This window comes from Coregonus lavaretus (assembly GCF_964263955.1).
Source record: "Coregonus lavaretus genome assembly, chromosome: 10".
Classification (NCBI taxonomy): domain Eukaryota; kingdom Metazoa; phylum Chordata; class Actinopteri; order Salmoniformes; family Salmonidae; genus Coregonus; species Coregonus lavaretus.
Window position 1 is genome coordinate 7,891,106 of NC_139997.1, and position 23,799 is coordinate 7,914,904.

Genomic DNA, 23,799 nt, shown 5'->3' on the forward strand with positions numbered 1-23,799 from the left:
GAATATATATATAAAAAATAAAAATAAACATGGGGGATTGGAAGTGATGCCGACAATTACATTGATAGAAGATGCAATCTATCTGCAATATTAAGCTGATCCATCCCCCCCCCCAAAAAAAGAAAAAAATTTAAAATAAAAAAATTAAAATAAAATAAAAGAGGAGTGGGACAAAATCCCTCCTGAGATGTGTGCAAACCTGGTGGCCAACTACAAGAAACGTCTCTGTGATTGCCAACAAGGGTTTTGCCACCAAGTACTAAGTCATGTTTTGCAGAGGGGTCAAATACTTATTTCCCTCATTAAAATGCAAATCAATTTATAACATTTTTGACATGCTTTTTTCTGGATTTTTTTGTTGTTATTCTGTCTCTCACTGTTCAAATAAACCTACCATTAAAATTATAGACTGATCATGTCTTTGTCAGTGGGCAAACGTACAAAATCAGCAGGGGATCAAATACTTTTTCCCCTCACTGTATCTGTGTTTCTCTCCTTCTCAATTCAGTTCAATTCGCCACAGGTGGAGAGCAGAAGGTGGAGAGCAGAAGGTGAGCTAGTTGTACTGCAACGTTTACTGTACATTTTTGTATGTTCTTTTTTGTTGATGTTGTTTTTTTGTTGATGTTGTTTTTTGTCTTCTCACTGTTGTTTATTGTTTATTTCACTTGCTTTGGCAATGTAAACATATGTCTCAAATGCAAATAAAACCCCTTTAAATTAAATGGAATAGTATCCGAAACCACTTTACAAGCACTTGAATGTGGCCAGACCAGTCTGCGACTCAACGTGGAGTTTATTCGTTTAGAATAGGAAGCTCCGCCCCTCGCTGAGGGGCTTCAAACTCACCATTCGCCCGTTCCTCCACCAGTTCACCTCGCTGCGAGTTTCAAGAGACGCGGATAAAAGCTGCCTGCTGGGAGTCCACATATTTCCCAAGCTACCTATCGGTGTGTCGGACGTGGGATAAATAACATAAAAATGAGCCACTTTGTTTTTGGGACCTAAGGTGTTTTGAGTTTTTTGGGAAGGGAGACGGCGTTGGCAAGGCAAGTCAAGAACGGGAGAAGTGTTCAGGTAAGCAAAAACATTTGACACTTTCCACAGAACTGGCACGCGTTTTTCTTTTCCCCGGCCAATAGATTCGCATATACAGTTACGTTTATTTAAGCCAGTATTTGTTTAATTTATATAGGTTGTCCTTCTACTTAGTATTTGCTCCTTATAACCAGACTAAGAACCCCCTCATTGGGTAGGCATATGTCACAGGTGTTAATGCTTAGCCTGTAACCATGGTCCAGGATGACACATTTAGATACGAAAAGTGAAACATGTTATTTGAGACCATGGCTGAGCAAAGATAAGGAGCTTGAAAATGGCAACATATATCTATAGATTTTCTCAGGAACGAGGCACGTCCTCTAGGAGGCTATAGGCATCCCACTTGTTTCAGAAAATGGAAAGAATGATACCTTCAGGAGTCGCGGTTCGAATGAGAATAAATGTCAATCAACTGAATGGGAAATTCTGTATCGATGTTCAAACAGGCGCCTCAGCACAGGAATGAATTATTCGCGTAAAACACACTGCGTGGTAATGCCTTGTAGATCCTTAAGATAATTCGATGGATATCGTCCGTGATCGGGTTGAGAATGTAAGGCCCTATTTGGTAATATATAGTTGTTGTTCCGTTTATTACATAGTCGAGTATCGATCCATAGACCCCCCCACACACACACACACCCCGTGTGCGCGTGCGTGCTCAGGATGGAATTACTGGTCACGTAATATCAATCTTGTCTTAAGCGTCTCATGGCTGCAATGAACTTGAAAGTGTAAAAGTCAACCAATAAATCCATTTTTTCAGCTGTTCTTTCTTTGACATAGCCCTGCCCCGCCCCTGTCTTTATTTGCCTATGACTGTCAAAATGTTGCCACTGAGTCTAACCATTGTCACACAGGTTGCGTTCCCCACTGCATCAGGCTAGCCCTGAGCAAATAATGCATTCTGTGTGGTCAGTAGTGTTGTGTTGTTAGGGTGACAGGAATAAGGCAGTTTGGCTTCCAGGCACTGTTCTGTTATTGGCTTCTAGGCACTGTTCTGTTATTGGCTTCCAGGCACTGTTCTGTTATTGGCTTCCAGGCACTGTTCTGTTATTGGCTTCCAGGCACTGTTCTGTTATTGGCTTCCAGGCACTGTTCTGTTATTGGCTTCCAGGCACTGTACTGTTATTGGCTTCCAGGCACTGTTCTGTCATTGGCTTCCAGGCACTGTTCTGTCATTGGCTTCCAGGCACTGTTCTGTCATTGGCTTCCAGGCACTGTTCTGTCATTGGCTTCCAGGCACTGTTCTGTCATTGGCTTCCAGGCACTGTTCTGTCATTGGCTTCCAGGCACTGTTCTGTCATTGGCTTCCAGGCACTGTTCTGTTATTGGCTTCCAGGCACTGTTCTGTTATTGGCTTCCAGGCACTGTACTGTTATTGGCTTCCAGGCACTGTACTGTTATTGGCTTCCAGGCACTGTTCTGTCATTGGCTTCCAGGCACTGTTCTGTCATTGGCTTCCAGGCACTGTTCTGTTATTGGCTTCCAGGCACTGTTCTGTTATTGGCTTCCAGGCACTGTTCTGTTATTGGCTTCCAGGCACTGTTTTGTTATTGGCTTCCAGGCACTGTTCTGTTATTGGCTTCCAGGCACTGTTCTGTCATTGGCTTCCAGGCACTGTTCTGTCATTGGCTTCCAGGCACTGTTCTGTTATTGGCTTCCAGGCACTGTTCTGTTATTGGCTTCCAGGCACTGTTCTGTTATTGGCTTCCAGGCACTGTTTTGTTATTGGCTTCCAGGCACTGTTTTGTTATTGGCTTCCAGGCACTGTTCTGTTATTGGCTTCCACGCACTGTACTGTTATTGGCTTCCAGGCACTGTTCTGTCATTGGCTTCCAGGCACTGTTCTGTCATTGGCTTCCAGGCACTGTTCTGTCATTGGCTTCCAGGCACTGTTCTGTCATTGGCTTCCAGGCACTGTTCTGTCATTGGCTTCCAGGCACTGTTCTGTCATTGGCTTCCAGGCACTGTTCTGTCATTGGCTTCCAGGCACTGTTCTGTCATTGGCTTCCAGGCACTGTTCTGTCATTGGCTTCCAGGCACTGTTCTGTCATTGGCTTCCAGGCACTGTTTTGTCATTGGCTTCCAGGCACTGTTTTGTCATTGGCTTCCAGGCACTGTTCTGTCATTGGCTTCCAGGCACTGTTCTGTCATTGGCTTCCAGGCACTGTTCTGTCATTGGCTTCCAGGCACTGTTCTGTCATTGGCTTCCAGGCACTGTTCTGTCATTGGCTTCCAGGCACTGTTCTGTTATTGGCTTCCAGGCACTGTACTGTTATTGGCTTCCAGGCACTGTACTGTCATTGGCTTCCAGGCACTGTTTTGTCATTGGCTTCCAGGCACTGTTCTGTCATTGGCTTCCAGGCACTGTTCTGTCATTGGCTTCCAGGCACTGTTCTGTCATTGGCTTCCAGGCACTGTTCTGTCATTGGCTTCCAGGCACTGTTCTGTCATTGGCTTCCAGGCACTGTTCTGTCATTGGCTTCCAGGCACTGTACTGTTATTGGCTTCCAGGCACTGTACTGTTATTGGCTTCCAGGCACTGTACTGTTATTGGCTTCCAGGCACTGTTCTGTCATTGGCTTCCAGGCACTGTTCTGTCATTGGCTTCCAGGCACTGTTCTGTCATTGGCTTCCAGGCACTGTTCTGTTATTGGCTTCCAGGCACTGTTCTGTTATTGGCTTCCAGGCACTGTTCTGTTATTGGCTTCCAGGCACTGTTCTGTTATTGCATGCTAGGCCGAGACGTCAGGGGGTAGGCTACAGCTCAGAGGCAGCACTAGTTCATTACACACTCACAGAGAGACAAAGATGGCTTTTATTATGTTCCCAAGAGGCGGAATGCCACAAAGTTTGAGAGGACAAAGTTGACCCAGACCCATGCAGCAGGTCACCTTTGCACCACTGATCACTTTTTCATCCCCCCCATTTTCACTTCTGAAATTCTTAACAGCTATATGACAGAACTTTGTTTATTTAAGAAAGTCCAGACTTGAATTTGTGTCATGACTCTTGACCGTCTGACCATACTAGTATATAGATGTTAGTCTCAGAGTACAGGAGTAGTCCTACATAGAATAGTGTCATTTCTACTGAGAAAGGAGGAGGTAGGCTACACTCAGAATCTGTGGAAGGATTTGGCCGTGTTCATTTCTAGAGGTGATGGAGCTGAAGAAATTGACATCTGCCTCAAATTAAACTCCTTCTCTTGTTTTTGTTTTGGGTGTTACAGTGCATTCGGAAAGTATTCAGACCCCTTGACTTTTTACACATTTTGTTACTTTACAGCCTTGGATTCAATAGTCCCCCCCCCTCTCATCAATCTACACACAATACCCCATAATGACAAAGCAAAAAACAGGTTTTTAGACAATTTTAGCAGATGTTATTACAAATAAAAAACGGAATTGACATTTACATAAATATTCAATATTCAATACTTTCTGAATGTACTGTAGATGGATACCCAGGCTGATGAGAAAATGGAAAAGATAAGATTCAGAAGTAGACCATGTGCCATACAGCTATAAGTCATACATTTTAATATAGGCTACATGTATTACTCATACTATTGGAAAAACAGTTGAAAGAACAATCAGTGCTGTTTCCGGTGCTTTCCAGATAGTTATTGTGTCAGAAAAACAACAAAGGAATGCAGATTATGCTGTAGGTGTAAACATGCATCTCACTAAGTCAAGAAACTCCCCTCCTCCTAAAGCCCAAGTCTATAGTTGGTCCCTAGATATTATAAAGCTAGAAAATCAATACCATAAATCACGCCCACTTATTCCAGTTTCTGGTGTTGTTTGATATTGGATGAGTAATCTGTGTTATTCCATCAGCTTTTATATAAGGCTACATGCTCTGTATTGCTTTCTTATTGACTTTAGGGGGTGGGGTAGTGTGTACTGCTGTGTGCCATTTCCAAGGCTTGTCTCCAGGTATTTAGCTCTGTGTGAAGACAGAGGGGAGGAGAACCCAGGAGAACCAAGACAGACAAACCCTCTAGTCATGTTGATTTTCTCACCGTCCTCCAGTCTTTAACATGACTCACACAGGGAGAGGTGTTCGAGATGCTGCTGGTGGTACTGCTGCTGGGGTGGTGGTGTGACACTTGCGCCTCTCCACATTCCAGGCATTCTGACCTCTGGGATGTTTGAGGCGTTCTACAACATGAGACTGCATTCTAAACGCCTTTTATGTTCCTGGGGGTCATGTGGACTCAACAGAAAGTAGGACCCTCTAATTTAGGAAGCTTGGGAACGAGGACAGAGCTCAGAGGCATCTGGAGTGGCGTGATAGTGGTGGAGATTGTTGAGTTTACCACGAAGAGGTTAAAGCCTGGTATTGTTTAAACTTTTACTGGCACCACATGACCACACAAATTCAGACACTTGATGGATTTGGCCATAAGTAATTTGTTAGAATCACTGGGAAAATTGAATCCATAGAATATTATTGTGGAACCAATGAAATACACATCAATGTTGCTACAATGTCATAGCGGCAGGTAGCTTAGTGGGTAAGAGCGTTGTGCCAGTAACCGAAAGGTCGCTGGTTCTAATCCCCGAGCCGACTAGGTGAAAAATCTGTTGATGTGCCCTTAAGCAAGGCACTTAACCCTAATTGCTCCTGTAAGTCGCTCTGGATAAGAGCGTCTGCTAAATAAATAATAATAATAGCCATGATGGAATATGTCCTATTAACTTCTGGTTAACATGCTCATGAGGTGTTTACTGTCATCTCTCTATTCTAATTTACCCTGCAGTCAGACAGCTGTGGTGCTTCCTGAACCAGACATAATGCTAGTTCTGTTAGGCAGAGGAAAGGGCTGAGGAGAGGAGGTTTGTGTCCCAAAATGGTACCCTATACCCTACATAGTGCACTACTTTTAACCAATGTAGGGAATAGGGTGCTAGTTAGGACGTAACCGAGTATTGCACCTTTTGGTTTTCATCAGTGGGGTGTCAAGTGCTTTGATCATTGCGCAACACCACAACCAACTCTAAAATACCTTTTCCTTAAAAGTTATATTTTTATTGCGTTGATATGAATGAACTCGTATTTCGTAATTCAACAGAGAAAACTGAATGGTGTAATGTTGAGGGTTAAAAACATCTAGAAAGGAGACCGGTTGTCTGACTAACTGTTGTCTCAGCGAGTACCTGTAGGGGGATCTGTGAATCCAGGTTGACAAATCTGTTGGAGTTCAAATAGGTGTAGGAAACGCGTTAAACTCTGGGTCCCCAATTACATCCAGCCGCAGGCCGATTTTCCCTTGAGCGGATGGTCGGGGGGGTGAAAAATAGTTATAAATAATTTGTACACTGCAAATTGACCGCAAGAATCCCAAACAGATATAGTATTTGACAAAAACAGAATAATTTCAAACCTTGATTACATTGGGATACTATCACATATGCCTCTATTTATAAGTGGGAATACTTGGGAACAGATTTCCTAAATCAAAATCAATATGAGCTGATTTCACAGTCTTTTACGTCCAATAATGTAAATAAAATCACCCGCAGGTCAAATGTTTCCATCGGGCTGCCTATTGGGGAACTAAATTGTCGTGTACATAACCTCCGCTGTCATGTTCAGCTCCCTGAAACTCAGCTCAAACACTGTGTGTGCTCTCAATAGCATTCCTTTGTGTTAGGATAGTTATTGATTAACTCAAGGAGATAAGATAAGTAACAGTGCTTTAACATGAGAATCGACACAGTAAATACAACTCTATTCACATTGTCATTCTGATTTCTGCAGGCTTTCGTGTGACACCGGGCTTCTGTGTACAACTACGAACCATGCCGGTTCATCCCATCTCCCACCTCCAGTGACATCAGCTATAGGTTTCAGACAAACATGTCGGCCTGCGGTGAGTTTTCAGAACACGTGTGGAAACCCGGCTCGTGTAAGAACTGCTTCCATCCGCATAGCGCCCACCGTGCCAGCGGTGGCAGCACAGTGCCCTGTGGTACCCTGAGGACCAGTCTGGGGGGTGAGGAGGAGGAGGAGGAGGGCCAAGGAGTGACCGTGCCCTCGCCCTACTCCAAACCCACCATCGCCGTGCGCCCCACCATGATGCTCCCTGACTCAGGCGAGATGCTGGCAGACCTCAACATGAACATAGAGCAGGTGAGATCTCACTAACTCAAATACACATTTATGACACTGTATGCCTTTGCATTGGACTAAATAAGTACATCTAGAATGAAACCCATAGGTTTTAGTCACTTAATGTGAAGTGATTCAATAACGTTTGTATGCTTTATATAACCATGAATTGTGTTTCCCCTCAAAAGGTTTCCCCTCAGGACAATCCGAAGAGTCCAGTGGACCGACTGGGCCTTAAGAAGATGTTGGACCTGTCCCCTATCTACATAGACAGTAACGGTTGTAACAAGGCCCTGAGAGAGGCCGTATTACAGAGTACTACAACCCCTGGGAAGATGGACTACCCCGGCAGCCGTTTCTCCCCCGGTCCTATCAGCCCCCGGTCTTCTCTGTCCCCGTCGGCCCTCCAGAAGGACTCTAGTATGATCATCAGCAGTGTCTTAGTGACCCAGGAGGACAGACACGGCCAAGGGCCTCACAGTCTGAAGGAGAAAGGGAATAGCAAAGGTGACTCGTCCTATAGGCAACAGATCACCAAGACTACCAAAACCACAGAGAGTACTTGCAACGGGAACAGCGTCGGCATGGTGACCACCACCAGAGGGTCTTCCACAGTCCAGGCTGTCCAGGAAGTGAAAGCACCTCTGGGTATTGCCATGGCAACAGCAACAGCCGGTAACGGCATCAGTAACTGTCTTATCACCACCACAGCCGCCCCCAGTAATGGGGGCATCACGTCTGGGAACACCAACCAGTCCAGTACTTCTCCCGTCCCATCCTTAACCACTCTGGACTCAGGGGCATCTCCAGGGCCTCTAGGGCACAACCTCCAGTCCTGTGGAGGAGGCAGAACTGGCTCCTTCCTCTCCGAGCCTGGTACTCTGTCTCTGTCAGACTCTTGCTCCTACCGCAGCAGCACAGACTCTCTCACAGGGCCGGACGGCTTCGGACTGGTGGGGCCAGATAGTCCCTCTCCCTCAGACGGACATACGCTGTCGTCAGAACCCATCTACGCTGAGAGCACCAAGAGGAAGAGGAGGCCTCAGAGCGCTGGAGGAGGGAACGGGAAGCCCCAGGCCCAAAAACAGCACTCAGAGCTGGAGGTGGAGCTCACAGAAGAGGGTCAGAACCAGAGGGCCAAGATAACCGTCCGGGCTGCTCATACTGAGGAGAACAACCGGACGTTCTATCTGAGCAGTCCGGACTCGGCCGTCAGCACCCAGTGGCCTTACTTCAGCCCCACGGCCCTCAGCAACCCCGGCAGCCCAGCTTTCAAGTGGCCCTCCAGCTCCTCTGTAACAGAGACATCATTCCCAGCCTTCCCTGCTTCCCTCCAGCCCAAACCCCAGAACAGCCCCCCTATACCGCCCAAGAGGAACAACCGATCGCCCAAACCGCACCTGGGGACCTCCAGCCTCTCCCCGGTGCCTCTGCCTGAGCTCAGCATACAGGCTCTGGTTTTCTCACCGTCTTCCAGGGACGTCCAGGTGCAGGTGAAGCCCCAGATGGAGCCCCACAGCTCAGCCTCGTCTGATGCCCGGAGGCACAAGCTCCACACCACCGCCTGGAATTGGGAGGGCCGGATCGAGGAGGAGGAGGAGGGGGAGACAGAGGAGGGCCATGCTCAGGAGAGTGCCTCTCAGAGCAGGGTGACGGGGCTCATCAATAGGGCGGCTGTCTGGAGGGACGCCAGTGACTGGAGACCCACGGGGGTGACACAGGGCAGCGAGGGCCAGCAGGGCAGCACCCTGCCAGGCACTGCAGCCAACAATGGTGCCAGTCAGAAGCAGGCAAGCTGCAGCAGCGGCAGCGCGGAGGAGGGCAAACATAACGGGAGCATGTTGACCAAGTCGACTCTGTCGTCTCTCTCCAGCAGAGAACGCACGGAGCAGCTCTCAGCAGAGGGGAAGAGTTCAAGCCATGACCCCACTCCACCACCCCCTCCCCCTAAGAAACACCACAGGTAAGAACCTGGGCCTTTTGCTTTTAAACACTTACACTGACTGAGCTACGGGCTATGGGTGGCATTCCTGACAGTGTAGAATGAACATCAGTCATAGTGAAGTCATTTTGCGCATCTTTGTAGTTTAGTCATTCTTTTGTGATATACGGTACCTGTATCATTTAATTCCCACTGAGCTTTGGGTGGTATTCCAGAGAGTGTAGGAGTCTGAAACAGGAAGGCCATGGATGACAAACTCTGAAAATGAATGGGCTTTTGGAAAATCAGTCATTCTTGACGAAGTAGGTTTGCTTGTCTTTGTAGTTTACTAGTTGAAAATACAGTATTGTCATTGAGTTTGTCAGTGATTTCAGTTGGAAATGGATGGCTACTCCATATTGATGTGACACAATATTTTAAGCGAATGTGATTCTAAATGTATCATGACAGAAATAACTTTAATCTGTAATGTTCATTATTGGTTTTTAGGCTCACTTACCCAGTGCACTGCTTGGTACAGGCATAGTATGGTGCTTCATGCCAGCAATAGAGTGTCATTCTTTATAGCACGACAGTAATGGACCTCATTCATCATGAATTGGATTCTAATTTTCTAATGGGAGATATGTATTTATCTGTGAAACTTCAAAGTATATTCCATCCTTTAGATGTGATTTACATGTTAGTCATTTAGCAGACGCTCTTATCCAGAGTGACTTAGGGTTAACTTTAGTGCCTTGCTCAAGGGCACATCGGCAGATTTTGTCACCTAGTCGGCTCTGGGATTTGAACCAGCGACCTTTCGGTTACTGGCCCAACGCTCGACCTGCCACCAGGTCCCAGTCACTCGCTACTATTCCATAGGTGGATACAGTAATGCACGGCTGTGTAAGTTAAGTAACGAAAGAAGGTATTAACACTTAGTGTAGTGTGGACATTTTACATTTTCTTTGTACTCTAAAAGTTTTTCGCTGTTTTGATTATTAAGTATTCACTGACTGTTTTGGGAATGTCAACTGTGTTTTGATGAAATAGTTTCAGCCTAGCAACCACATGGGTGGTGTTCTAGTTCTGTCTGTCCCTTTAGTCTGTGTCTCTCTGTCTTTTCAATTCAAAGGGGCTTTATTGGCATTGGAAACATGTGCCAAAGCAAATGAAATACACAATAAACAAAAGTGAGAACAAAAAAAACAACTCTCTCTTTCTCTCTCTCTGTGTGTGATGATTAAACGATGCTTCCTTGTTTATGCAGTGATGCAGTGATGCAAGGCCAGGGGGGCGTCTGTCTACTGTGATCTCTCCTTTCATAGTGAGATTATTCAGCCGGTATCAGCCTCCATTCTCATTCTAGAACCCTAAGGATCATTCCGACTGTTCCGCAACCAGTCTCAATGCATTCCTTGTTCCATTTGTAGTAGTCTTAACTTTTCATTGTCATTTCAAGAACAAGATGGGCTGTAAAAAATGTCCCTGTCACATTGTAAGTTAGTTTTGGCCACCACACAATAGATGGGACTGGTAAAAGAGTCCTTGTGCCTTGTCCCATTGACACTGACAGGCACATACAAAGATAACCTTGTCAATTATCTGCATTTAACTAAGATGTTGATATGCATTTAACTAAGATGTATCTCAGATTGTAATTGACTTTATAATGTTTTTGACATCTGTGAGAAAGTTGTAGCCTATCTAAGCACAGACATAACATGGCTGTATAGAATAACCTAGCTGTTGAACTCTAGTGACATTTCCCCCTGTACTATTTAGACCACGGGGCTTCAGATTACTACTACACGTTGAGCTTTCTGACTCAGACCCAAACCAGAAGGAGACATACAGTTCGCCAGCATGTTGACTTCAAATGGTCACTTTAAAATAAGCCTTGCTTTATCGGGTAGGTTTAGAATACAACTGTATATTCCTCAAGTCCTTGCAGAGCTTCAGGTGTTTGGTCAACAAGGCTGTGCTGGTTCACTGTGTAGATGACTACTTATGTCTAAGTTTTAACCTGCAGGGAAGCTGTAGTGGTGGTATTCATACATGTGTGTTAAAATGTGTCTAACTTATACAGTATTAGGTTAAGTCCTCGGGGAGCAAGGTCATTTGATGCATCAAGACAATCCCAGTGACTTTTCCTACTCTTAATTCTTTGGCAACTGTTAAGGTTTGTCATCAGAAACAAAACAAATTAGTCTCAGCAACAGCTCCTGTTTTGGCTGGCTGTAGGGAACACTATCACTCCTGTTGCTGATGGCGTTTGGCTGGCTGTAGGGAACACTATCACCCCTGTTGCTGATGGCGTTTGGCTGGCTGTAGGGAACACTATCACCCCTGTTGCTGATGGCGTTTGGCTGGCTGTAGGGAACACTATCACCCCTGTTGCTGATGGCGTTTGGCTGGCTGTAGGGAACACTATCACTCCTGTTGCTGATGGCGTTTGGCTGGCTGTAGGGAACACTATCACCCCTGTTGCTGATGGCGTTTGGCTGGCTGTAGGGAACACTATCACCCCTGTTGCTGATGGCGTTTGGCTGGCTGGAGGGAACACTATCACCCCTGTTGCTGATGGTGTTTCCCAGACCTTTATTTTGGTTGTAATACTAGTAAGCCGATGCATCTCTCCCATTATATTATGACATTGCTAGCATGCTGCTGCACTGGTAAAAATACACTTTCTAGAGACTCATGTGGGAACATGCCTTGCCCTAGCGATGTCATGCTTTTGGGTATTCTGATCTTATTTGTTTTCCCAGAGCATAACTGTTAAGGGTAATACTGTACTCTTGGTCTGACCTGCCTGTGCCAAGCCAGAAAGCTTGTCTTTAAACAAACGCCCTGGAGTTGCTTCAGCCCTCACGTAGACTACAGTGAAGTGTCCCTTTTAACATGGCAGCAGATTCAATCTCACAATTCACATAATACATTCAGGAAACATCTTGAACAGACCTAAATCACAACAAGACAGTGACTTAGAAAGCCTTTGAGAATAGTGTAACACGGGGAAGTGGAAGACAAACTGACAGTGTAGTGCGTCCCAAATGGCACCCTATTCCCTACATAGTGCACTACTTTTGACCAGGGCCCAAAGTACTCTGGTCAAAAGAAGTGCACTACATAGGGAATAGGGTGCCATTTTAAGACTCAACCAGTGATACGGTGGCGTTTCCACAGGGATGTGGAGGAGGAAAACAGGCAAACCAACCCAACACCGATGAGGCAGCGTTTTGTGTGATGAATCATTAAAGAAACAGATGGTTGAGAAATATGGCCTTCTCATGGGTGTTTCACAGTTCTTTTGATCACTGTGAGGAAACAAACAAACATTGTCGCAGTGAGATCCTCGTGTTAGGTGATACTTTTGAACCAGTCCTTTTATCCTTGGTGACAGTTGGTCCAAACCGTTGTGTGTGTGTGGCCTACAGTCTTACCCCAAATAGTATGTGTGTTTATTATGTAGTGCTGAGCGATTCACGGAAATGTCGGTTCTTTTTCGTTTTTTAAACAACTAATTGGCCCATGTTGGTTCAATTATTTGAATTCCATTTCGTTCAGGTTTTTTCTGTGAGTGCAGTTTCTCTAGAGATCAATTGGATCAAGCCTGAACTGTGCGACGTGGTAGGCCAATATTCTACGTAGTTTAGCGCAGAAAACGTGATAATTAACTACAATAACCATAATCCATTGCGTGGCTACTTGTCCGGGTCTGTTTCTTTTATGCCTGCTATGTTAGACAAAAGAATGTGCGATCAAGAGAGGATACATAGAGAGCAGTTGCTTCATGAGGTATCTACCTGAAAATACATGATCTAAGTGATTGATAGTTGGCATTCAGCAGTCATAAAAGTATGCCTTATTTACTTTGAAGAACTACTAAAATAGTGATTTTGTCAGATAGCAGAGGCAGCAGCTCTATAGAGATGAGATGAGGACTTGGAATGAAATAATAGTCATCAAATGTAATATACACAACTGCTACCACGCGGCAAGCGGTCCCGGAGCACCAAGTCTAGGTCCAAAAGGCTTCTTAACAGCTTCTACCCCCAAGCCATAAGACTCCTGAACAGCTAATCATGGCTATCAGGACTATTTGCAACCGTGATTGTTTTTTTAATAATGGAACCGAATCCAAAACGACTTCAGAAAGCACTGATCGCTCAGCACTAATACTATGGGATGAGGGTGTTTTCAGTTGGCAGTGCAAGAGCAGATTGTGCCCCGGGCAACTACCAAACTGTCCCCGGCAAGGAGGTGCCATTTGCTTTTCCTGTGGAGAGACACTTGAAATACACCGTCTCTTGTTGAGAGAGAGAGAGTTGTGTTACTTCATGGTGGTTTCTGACTGATAGGGACCGTCAGATCTGGGATCATAATGTGTCTGATATCCGCTATGCCTGGACCTTCGCTGATACTTCAGTGTGAGGGACTGTATGATACTTTTAGCTGAATCCTTTTACAGTGCTTCTGAACAAACTAATAATGGTTTCAGATATGAGCTGATTGACACCTTTTAGACTAACCAACTGTCTACTGCTTTAATGGCAAGTTGCAGGTACTGTGTATTGCATAAAGAAGCTTATACGGTGCTGACTGTCTACAGCAGGTGTTCCTAAACTGTTTTGGTCTGCGACCCCATTTTGATATAAAATAACTTCTGCGACCTCCCCATGTAAAAGAGTGACGTAATCAACAGGCAATGTGTACTTTTTTAAATTGGGGCTATGACAGTCTTACAAATCAGTCTGACCAGTACTTTGGACAGTATTTCAAGCTGAAGGAAGTATGGTTTGAAGTGACTGAAATGCATCAGAAAGGTGTTGGGAAATTCCCCATAGGTCAGTACTGACGGCTGGGCTGTCAGTCAGCCTCTCTCCTCTCTGACTCCTGGCCCCAGCCCTGTGTGTGAAACCATGGCCTTCTGCCAGCTGCCCAGATAGATACATGCATATCCTGTCTGATTACATAAGCTTCCATCACCCCTCCCTCCCAGGTTTATTCCTCCATGGCTTGTGGATGTGGAGCTTACAGGCCGCGTCCCAAATGGCACCCTATTCCCTTTATAGTGCACTACTTTTGACCAGATAGGGTTAGGGAATAGGGTACCATTTGGGATGCAACCCCAGTCATCTGATGAGCTGGAGGTGATGGGGTGAAAGATAGTCTGGCAAAGGATGTAGGGTGTATTGAATGTTAAATGGGTTATATCCATCCGGGTAGCATGACTAGACCTTGAGGACTCATAAATCGGGAGGGAGAAAGAAAGAGGGAGGGAAGGAAGGAGAGCCCTGTGGCTGTACATTTTATATCCTTGGCAGCAAGGCAGTGGTTTGTGGCCAGCCTGTTGTTCATGTGACCAGCCTGTTGTTCATGTGACCAGCCTGTTGTTCATGTGACCAGCCTGTTGTTCATGTGACCAGCCCGTTGCTGAAACAATGGTCACTATTCTTCTACCATAGTATAAAAACGACCCTGCATGCAACAGCAAGAGAATCAGCATTGCAACACACCAGCATTACTTGTGAACAGGGGTGAAAGTAAGCCGGTCCAGTCCGGTGTCCCGGCAAAATAAATAGTGGGGGTACGCTGTACCACTAAAACGTGAGCCTATCACAATAACTAACACAAAATGCCAAGAACTAAAGGCTATTACACTATTAATTAACATTACCGCATGTCAGCTGCATGAAGAATTAGCGAATTGACTTGAAAGCAGGGTGGTACACGCTCCAAATTACGTTGTGGTTAGACAAGAACACTTTGCCAAGGCGGAGATGAGTGGCCAAGACGCGTCAGTAGTGTGTCACTGTGTGGTTCAGTACTGTGTGGTTCAGTACTGTGTGGTTCAGTACTGTGTCACTTTGTGGTTCAGTAGTACTGTGTGGTTCAGTAGTACTGTGTGGTTCAGTACTGTGTCACTGTGGTTCAGTACTGTGTGGTTCAGTACTGTGTGGTTCAGTACTGTGTCACTGTGTGGTTCAGTACTGTGTGGTTCAGTACTGGGGGTTCAGTACTGGGGGTTTCTCCCCAGCAGGTAGTGCTCATTAGGCTGTGTTAATGTTGTGTTTATATCCTCTCTAGCCTAGCACCATGTTTCATTAACAGCCCAGCTAGTTGCTGCTGCAGTGCTGCTGGGAGGAGGCTACAGGAAAGCTATTTTCAGGTCCAGTCATGGTGGTAGGATGATGATGCTGATTTATGCTGCTGCTGCTACTACTACTACTTCTTCTACCTCCCGAGTGGCGCAGTGGTCTAAGGCACTGCATCGTAGTGCGCAGTGCTAGCTGTGCCACTAGAGATCCTGGTTCGAATCCAGGCTCTGTCGTAGCCGGCCGCGACCGGGAGACCCATGGGGCGGCGCACAATTGGCCCAGCGTCGTCCAGGGTAGGGGAGGGAATGGCCGGCAGGGATGTAGCTCAGTTGGTAGAGCATGGCGTTTGCAACGCCAGGGTTGTGGGTTCGATTCCCACAGGGGGCCAGTATGAAAAAAATAAAATGTATGCACTCACTAACTGTAAGTCGCTCTGGATAAGATGTAAATGTAAATGTAATAACATTCACTCTCCTTTCTCTGTATTGATCAACAACAGCCAGTTCTAGATCCGTATTGGATTTTCAGAGACATTAATGCATTCAGGAACCCTGGCTGTATGTAGAATGTACTGCATAATGTAATGATGTATCATTATAAGAGTGGGCTTCTCTATTGCTGTAGCTCAATTGGTAGAGCATGGCGCTTGTAACGCCAGGGTAGTGGGTTCGATCCCCGGGACCACCCATACGTAAAAATGTATGCACACATGACTGTAAGTCGCTTTGGATAAAAGCGTCTGCTAAATGGCATATTATTATTATATTATTATTATTAGATCTCCCATGGATATGACTATATACAGTGCCTTCAGGAAGTACTCACACCCCTTGATATTTCCCCCAAAAATGTTGTTACAGCATAAATGTGAAAATTGATTAAGATTGAGATTTTTGTCACTGACCTACAGTCGTGGTCAAAAGTTTTGAGAATGACACAAATATTAATTTTCACAAAGTCTGCTGCCTCAGTTTTTATGATGGCAATTTCCATATACTCCAGAATGTTATGAAGAGTGATCAGATTAATTGCAATTAATTGCAAAGTCCCTCTTTGCCATGAAAATGAACTTCATCCCAAAAAAACATTTCCACTGCATTTCAGCCCTGCCACAAAAGGACCAGCTGACATTGTCAGTGATTCTCTCGTTAACACAGGTGAGAGTGTTGACGAGGACAAGGCTGGAGATCACTCTGTCATGCTGATTGAGTTAGAATAACAGACTGGAAGCTTTAAAAGGAAGGTGGTGCTTGAAATCATTGTTCTTCCTCTGTTAACCATGGTTACCTGCAAAGAAACACGTGCCGTCATCATTGCTTTGCACAAAAAGGGATTCACAGGCAAGGATATTGCTGCTAGTAAGATTGCACCTAAATCAACCATTTATCAGATCATCAAGAACTTCAAGGAGAGAGGTTCAATTGTTGTGAAGAAGGCTTCAGGGTGCCCAAGAAAGTCCAGCAAGCGCCAGGACCATCTCCTAAAGTTGATTAAGCTGCTGGATCGGGGCACCACCAGTGCAGAGCTTGCTCAGGAATGGCAGCAGGCAGGTGTGAGTGCATCTGCACGCACAGTGAGGCGAAGACTTTTGGAGGATGGCCTGGTGTCAAGAAGGGCAGCGAGGAAGCCACTTCTCTCCAGGAAAAACATCAGGGACAGACTGATATTCTGCAAAAGGTACAGGGATTGGACTGCTGAGGACTGGGGTAAAGTCATTTTCTCTGATGAATCCCCTTTCCGATTGTTTGGGGCATCCAGAATGGCACCAACACATCCTACGAGAGCAACTTCTCTTTGCATAAACTTAATGTAATTGTCAATAAAAGCCTTTGACACCTTATGGAATGCTTGTAATTATACTTCAGTATACCATAGTAACATCTGACAAAAATATCTAAAAACACTGAAGCAGCAAACTTTGTGAAGACCAATACTTGTGTCATTCTCAAAACATTTGACCACGACGATACACACAATATCCCATAATGTCAAAAGTGTGATTTAAGATTTTAGAAATGTTTACAAATTAATTAAAAATAAAAAGCTTAAATATCTTGAGTAAGTATTCAACCCCTTTGTTATTGCAAGCCTGAATAAGTTCAGCAGTAAAGATGTGTTAATAAGTAGTAAGTTGCATACTCTGGGAAAGGGAAGTTGCACAACAATGCATTAAACTGAAATGAGTCTTCAGCATTTAACCCTTCTTAATCAGAGAGGTGCCGGGAGCTGCCTTAATCGACATCCACGTTATACCGTTGAGCAGTTGTTGTGGGGGTTAACTGCCTTGCTCAAGGGCAGAACGGCAGATTTTTCCACCTTGCCGGCTCGGGGATTCGAACAAGCAACCTTTTAGATTACTGTAACAAGACACATAATAAGTTCCATGGACTCACTCTGTGTGCAATAATAGTGTTTAACATGATTTTTGAATGACTACCTCATCTCTGTACCCCACACATACAATTATCTGTAAGGTCCCTCAGTCGAGCAGTACATTTCAAACACTGATTCAACCACAAAGATTTTTTTCCAATGCCTCACAAAGACGGGCACCGATTGGTAGATGGGTAAAATAAAATAAAACGCAGACATTGAATATCCCTTTGAGCATGGTGAAGTTATTAATTACACTTTGGATGGTGTATCAATACACCCAGTCACTACAAAGATGCATGCGTCCTTCCTAACTCAGTAGCCGGAGAGGAAGGAAACCGTGCAGGTATTTCACTGGTGACTTTAAAACAGTTCAATGGCTGTGAAAGGAGAAAACTGAGGATGGATCAACAACATTGTAGTTACTCCACAATACTAACCTAAATGACAGAGTGAAAAGAAGGAAGCCTGTACAGAATTAAAAAATACAGTGCCTTCAGAAAGCATTCAGGCCCCTTGACCTTTTCCACATTTTGTTACGTTACAGCCTTATTCTAAAATGTATTAAATAAATAAAAATCCTCAGCAATCTACACACAATAGCCCAAAATGACAAAGCGAAAACAGGTTTTTAGACATTTTTGCACATTTATTAGCAATAAAAAACATACCTTATTTACATAAGTATTAAGACCCTTTGCTATGCGACTCGAAATTGAGGTCAGGTGCATCCTGTTTCCATTGATCATCCTTGATGTTTCTACAACTTGATTGGAGTCCACCTGTGGTAAATTCAATTGATTGGACATGATTTGGAAAGGCACACACCTGTCTATATAAATGTCCTACAGTTGACAGTGCATGTCAGACCAAAAACCAAGCCATGAGGTCGAATGAATTGTCCGTAGCATTCGGAGACAGGATTGTGTCGAGGAACAGATCTGGGGAAGGGTACAAAAAAAATGTCTGCATCATTGAAGGTCCCCAAGAACACAGTGGCCTCCATAATTCTTAAATGGAAGAAGTTTGGAACCACCAAGACTCTTCCTAGAGCTGGCCGCCCGGCCAAACTGAGCAATCGGGGGAGAAGAGCCTTGGTCAGGGAGGTGACCAAGAACCCGATGGTCACTCTGACAGAGCTCTGGATTTCCTCTGTGGAGATGGGAGAACATTCCAGAAGGACAACCATCTCTGCAGCACTCCACCAATCAGGCCTTTATGGTAGAGTGGCCAGATGGAAGCCACTCCTCAGTAAAAGGCACATGACAGCCCGCTTGGAGTTTGCCACCTAAAGACTCTGACCATGAGAAACAAGATTCTCTGGTCTGATGAAACCAAGATTGAACTCTTTTGCCTGAATGCCAAGCGTCACGTATGGAGGAAACCTGGCACCAGCCCTACGGTGAAGCATGGTGGTGGCAGCATCATGCTGTGGGGATGTTTTTCAGCGGCAGGGACTGGGAGACTAGTCAGGATTGATGGAAAGATGAATAGAGCAAAGTACAGAGAGATCCTTGATGAAAACCTGCTTCAGAGCGCTCAGGACAACGACCCTAAGCACACAGCCAAGACAACACAGGAGTGGCTTCGGGACAAGTCTCTGAATGTCCTTGTGTGGCCCAGCCAGAGCCCGGACCTAAAACCTGATCGAACATCTCTGGAGAGACCTGAAAATAGCTGTGCAGCAATGCCCCCCATCCAACCTGACAGAGCTTGAGAGGATCTGCAGAGAAGAATGGGAGAAACTCCCCAAATACAGGTGTGCCAAGCTTGTAGCGTCATACCCAAGAAGACTTGAGGCTGTAATCACTGCCAAAGGTGCTTCAACAAAGTACTGAGTAAAATGTCTGAATACTTATGTAAATGTAATATTTCAGTTCTTTATTTTTAATAAATGTGCAAAAATGTATACAAACCTGTTTTTACTTTGTCATTGAGGTATTGTGTGTAGCTTGATGAGGGGGAAAAAACTATTGAATCCATTTTAGAATAAGTCTGTAACGTAACAATGTGGAAAAAGTCAAGGGATTTGGATATTTCTGTATTTCATTTTCAATACATTTTCACATTGTCATTGAGGAATTGTGTGTAGATGGGAGAGAAAATTCAGGCTGTAACACAACAAAATGTGGAGTAAGTCGAGGGGTATGAATACTTCTAATCCTCATATCATCCTGTAGCGTTTGACATTTGTTGACTGTTCAACTCGCATTATTTTTTTTCAAGCACTCCATTTATATATTCAGTAAATAAAAAAGCAAGTGCCATTTTAAGATTAATTTACTGAAACCGTGATATCAATTGGTTATATTATATTGTGGAACACAATCTTCAAAAAGGAAAGAAGTTGCCAGTCTGAAGTGATGCGTCTGGAGCAGTTAGTCTCAGTGATCATTTGAAGCGGGGCTCAATTTGGCGAGTTGAAAGAAAAACCTAAATGTGTCTTTTTGATATACAGACGTTCGATTTAGTTTATTCTGCCTGTTCTTTGGAATTTTCCAAATGGATGAACAATTCCACATGGAACACTGCATGGTGATGAATTACGGCCACGACATCTGTTTCATGAGTACATTTGACATTTTTAGTAATTTAGCAGACGCTCTTATCCAGAGCGACTTACAGTTAGTGAGTGCATACATTAATTTAATTTAAAATGTTCATACTGGCCCCCCATGGGAATCGAACCCACAACCCTGGCGTTGCAAACGCCATGCTCTACCAACTGAGCTACATCCCTGCCGGCCATTCCCTCCCCTACCCTGGACGACGCTGGGCCAATTGTGCGCCACCCCATGGGTCTCCTGGTCGCGGCCGGCTACAACAGAGCCTGGATTCAAACCAGGATCTCTAGTGGCACAGCTAGCACTGCGATGCAGTGCCTTAGACCACTGCGCCACTCGGGAGTAAAGCATATGAGTAGGCATATGATTCTGATGAAGATACGCTCTTTGTCTTTATCAAACAAATGTTTTTGCATATTTTCCATGTGGAACCTGTATGTTTAGGGGGTTATAGCCTCGGCTAACCAACTGTAAATGGCACTAGCAGTTCGCAAAGTAGTTTAAGCGGAAGTTAGACGAGACAATTATTCCAAAACTGCAGCTCGTTTTTGGAGCACATATTTTGCTACTTCAATCAACCAGTCCATTTTGAATTTGTGATGGTAAAACTTGTCTTTTGTCAAGGAATGTAGTTTGTATATCCTATCAGTTAGATATGTTTTTAATAGGCATTTATTTCTGTAAGCCTAACGGGAGCTTGTGTGCGCACTCAGCACGCATGTGTAGAGGGAGTGGTTGGAACGCAATTGAGTGAATGAGACATGGAGGGTAAAGGTCATTTAGGGAGAAGAACAGTGTGATGCTTGGTTTCTTTCTTGTTGTGCCCCGCAAATGCACATGTACAAATAGAACACTAGAGTCAAAGCAAATTTAATGTTTTCTTCAAGACAACATTTAACTTGCCTGTTCGGTCAGCCATAAAGCACATTCAACCAAATAGTTTTACAGTATTTGAAATGTGATCTCTGGTTACAGATCGAGCTTTGACGTCCGTTTGAGTACTTGATTACTCATGCCCATCCCTAACCCTCATATCATCCTCGGAAAAATATCTCTATATCGATGGCTAAATAGGCTACTTGCCAAGGTCACCCTTTGCTCTGTAAAGAGAAATCATGTTCTCAGTAATCTATTTCAGACAGAGCTGTCCTTCCCTAGTCCCTGGTTCTATTCTCTATTCCACTTCCTCTATCAGACAGAAAATTGTGTTGTTCCATTGTTCAATGGAAATGTTCATCATGACCTGGGCTGGGAGAGAAATTATGTTTAGATATGTTACGTAGTAGTAGTAGTTTAGATATTGGATTTTGAATTTTAGGACCACTTTAGGTATCAAATCAATATCTATAAAAAAAAATTGGATAAAATATTGATTTTGAACTTTACTACTAAAGCCCATAGAAACGCATTGAATAACACCATTCATAAATGGCAAAAATGAGGGTAAAAAAATAAATCATAAGAAACAAGGTTTTGAAGTGTCTGTCCTAAGAGGAAAAAAATGAAATAAAATCAGGAAATATGTTTTTTTTTTTTTTTTACTGTTACCGGTTACCTTCAGACGAGTCCCATGCACTTGTGGGGGTCGTACGGAGAAAACCATTGTGTTCATGAGAATCTCCCCTTTCCATAGAGTGGTCATACTAGTTTGTAGGTCAAACCGTTCGGACACTACAGACGTATACGTCAGAAGACTGATTTTCGGGATGTCTCATGGTCTGACAAACACTGCTCTAACTCTGACACCTTTCACCACAGATGCAGAAGTGCGACACTGGCGGATGCGGTGGATTGAGACGCTTCCAATGCAAAAAAAACACTACCGGTCAAAGGTTTTAGAACCTACTCATTCAAGGGTTTTTCTTTTATTTTTACTATTTTCTACATTGTAGAATAATAGTGAAGACATCAAAACTATGAAATAACACACATGGAATCATGTAGTAACCAAGGAAGTGTTAAACAAATCAAAATATATTTTATATTTGAGATTCTTCAAATGGCCACCCTTTGCCTTGATGACAGCTTTGCACACTCTTGGCATTCTCCCAAGCAGCTTCATGAGGTAGTCACCTGGAATGCATTTAAATTAACAGGTGTGCCTTCTTAAAAGTTAATTTGTGAAATGTCTTTCCTTCTTAATGCGTTTGAGCCAATCAGTTGTTGTGACAAGGTAGGGGGGTATACAGAAGATAGCCCCATTTGGTAAAAGACCAAGTCCATATTATGGCAAGAACAGCTCAAATAAGCAAAGAGAAATGACAGTCCATTATTACTTTAAGACATGAAGTTCAGTTAATACGGAACATTTCAAGAACTTTGAAAGTTTCTTCAAGTGCAGTCGCAAAAACCATCAAGCACTATGATGAAACTGGCTCTCATGAGGACCGCCACAGGAATGGAAGACCCAGAGTTACCTCTGCTGTAGAGGATAAGTTCATTAGAGATACCAGCCTCAGATTGCAGCCCAAATAAATACTTCACAGAGTTCAAGTAACAGACACATCTCAACATCAACTGTTCAGAGGAGACTGTGTGAATCAGGCCTTCATGGTCGAATTGCTACAAAGAAACCACTACTAAAGAACACCAATAAGAAGAAGAGACTTGCTTGGGCCAAGAAACACGAGCAATGGACATTAGACTGGTGGAAATTTGCCCTTTTGGTCTGGAGTCCAAATTGGAGATTTTTGGTTCCAACCACCTTGTCTTTGTGAGACGCGGTGTGGGTGAACGGATGATCTCCGCATGTCTAGTTCCCACTGTAAAGCATGGAGGAGGAGGTGTTATGGTGAGGGGGTGATTTGCTGGAGACACTGTGATTTATTTAGAATTCAAGGCACACTTAACCAGCATGGCTACCACAGCATTCTGCAGCGATACGCCATCCCATCTGGTTTGGGCTTAGTGGGACAATCATTTGTTTTTCAACAGGACAATGACCCAACACACATCCGGGCTATTTTACCAAGAAGGAGAGTGATTGAGTGCTGCATCAGATGACCTGGCCTCCACAATCCCCCGACCTCAACCCAATTGAGATGGTTTGGGATGAGTTGGACCGCAGAGTGAAGGAAAAGCTGCCAACAAGTGCTCAGCATATGTGGGAACTCCTTCAAGTCTGTTGGAAAAGCATTGCAGGTGAAGCTGGTTGAGAGAATGCCAGGAGTGTGCAAAGCTTTCATCAAGGCAAAAGGGTGGCTATTTGAAGAATCTCAAATATAAAATATATTTTGATTTGTTTAACACTTTCTTGGTTACTACATGATTCCATAAGTGTTATTTCATAGTTTTGATGTCTTCACTATTATTCTACAAGGTTGAAAATAGTAAAAATAAAAACAAAAACCTTGAATGAGTAGGTGTTCTAAAACCTTTGACCGGTAGTGTACCTCTAGCTTTTTTTGTTATGTAACCGGTGCGTCAATCGACTCTAGGGAGATTTTATTAAAGTCACCTAGCTACTAGCTGGCCATCTATACAGTGCCTTGCAAAAGTATTCATCCCCCTTGGCGTTTTTCCTATTTTGTTGCATTACAACCTGTAATTTAAATAGATTTTTATTTGGAGATCATGTAATGGACATACACAAAATAGTCCAAATTGGTGA

At 44.1% G+C, this 23,799-nt stretch overlaps 1 protein-coding gene across 1 annotated transcript in view; it reads left to right on the forward strand.

Moving 5' to 3' along the window:
- The first annotated feature begins 888 nt into the window (after positions 1-888).
- The window catches only part of LOC311136447 (inactive tyrosine-protein kinase PRAG1-like), a 44,433-nt gene continuing 21,522 nt past the window's right edge, over positions 889-23,799 (forward strand). The window contains exons 1-3 of the mRNA XM_084170575.1: positions 889-1,077; positions 6,874-7,245; positions 7,413-9,187. Of these exons, the coding sequence (XP_084026701.1) occupies positions 6,973-7,245; positions 7,413-9,187 (2,048 nt within the window). The 5' untranslated portion in view covers positions 889-1,077; positions 6,874-6,972. The remainder of the gene's footprint in view (positions 1,078-6,873; positions 7,246-7,412; positions 9,188-23,799) is intronic.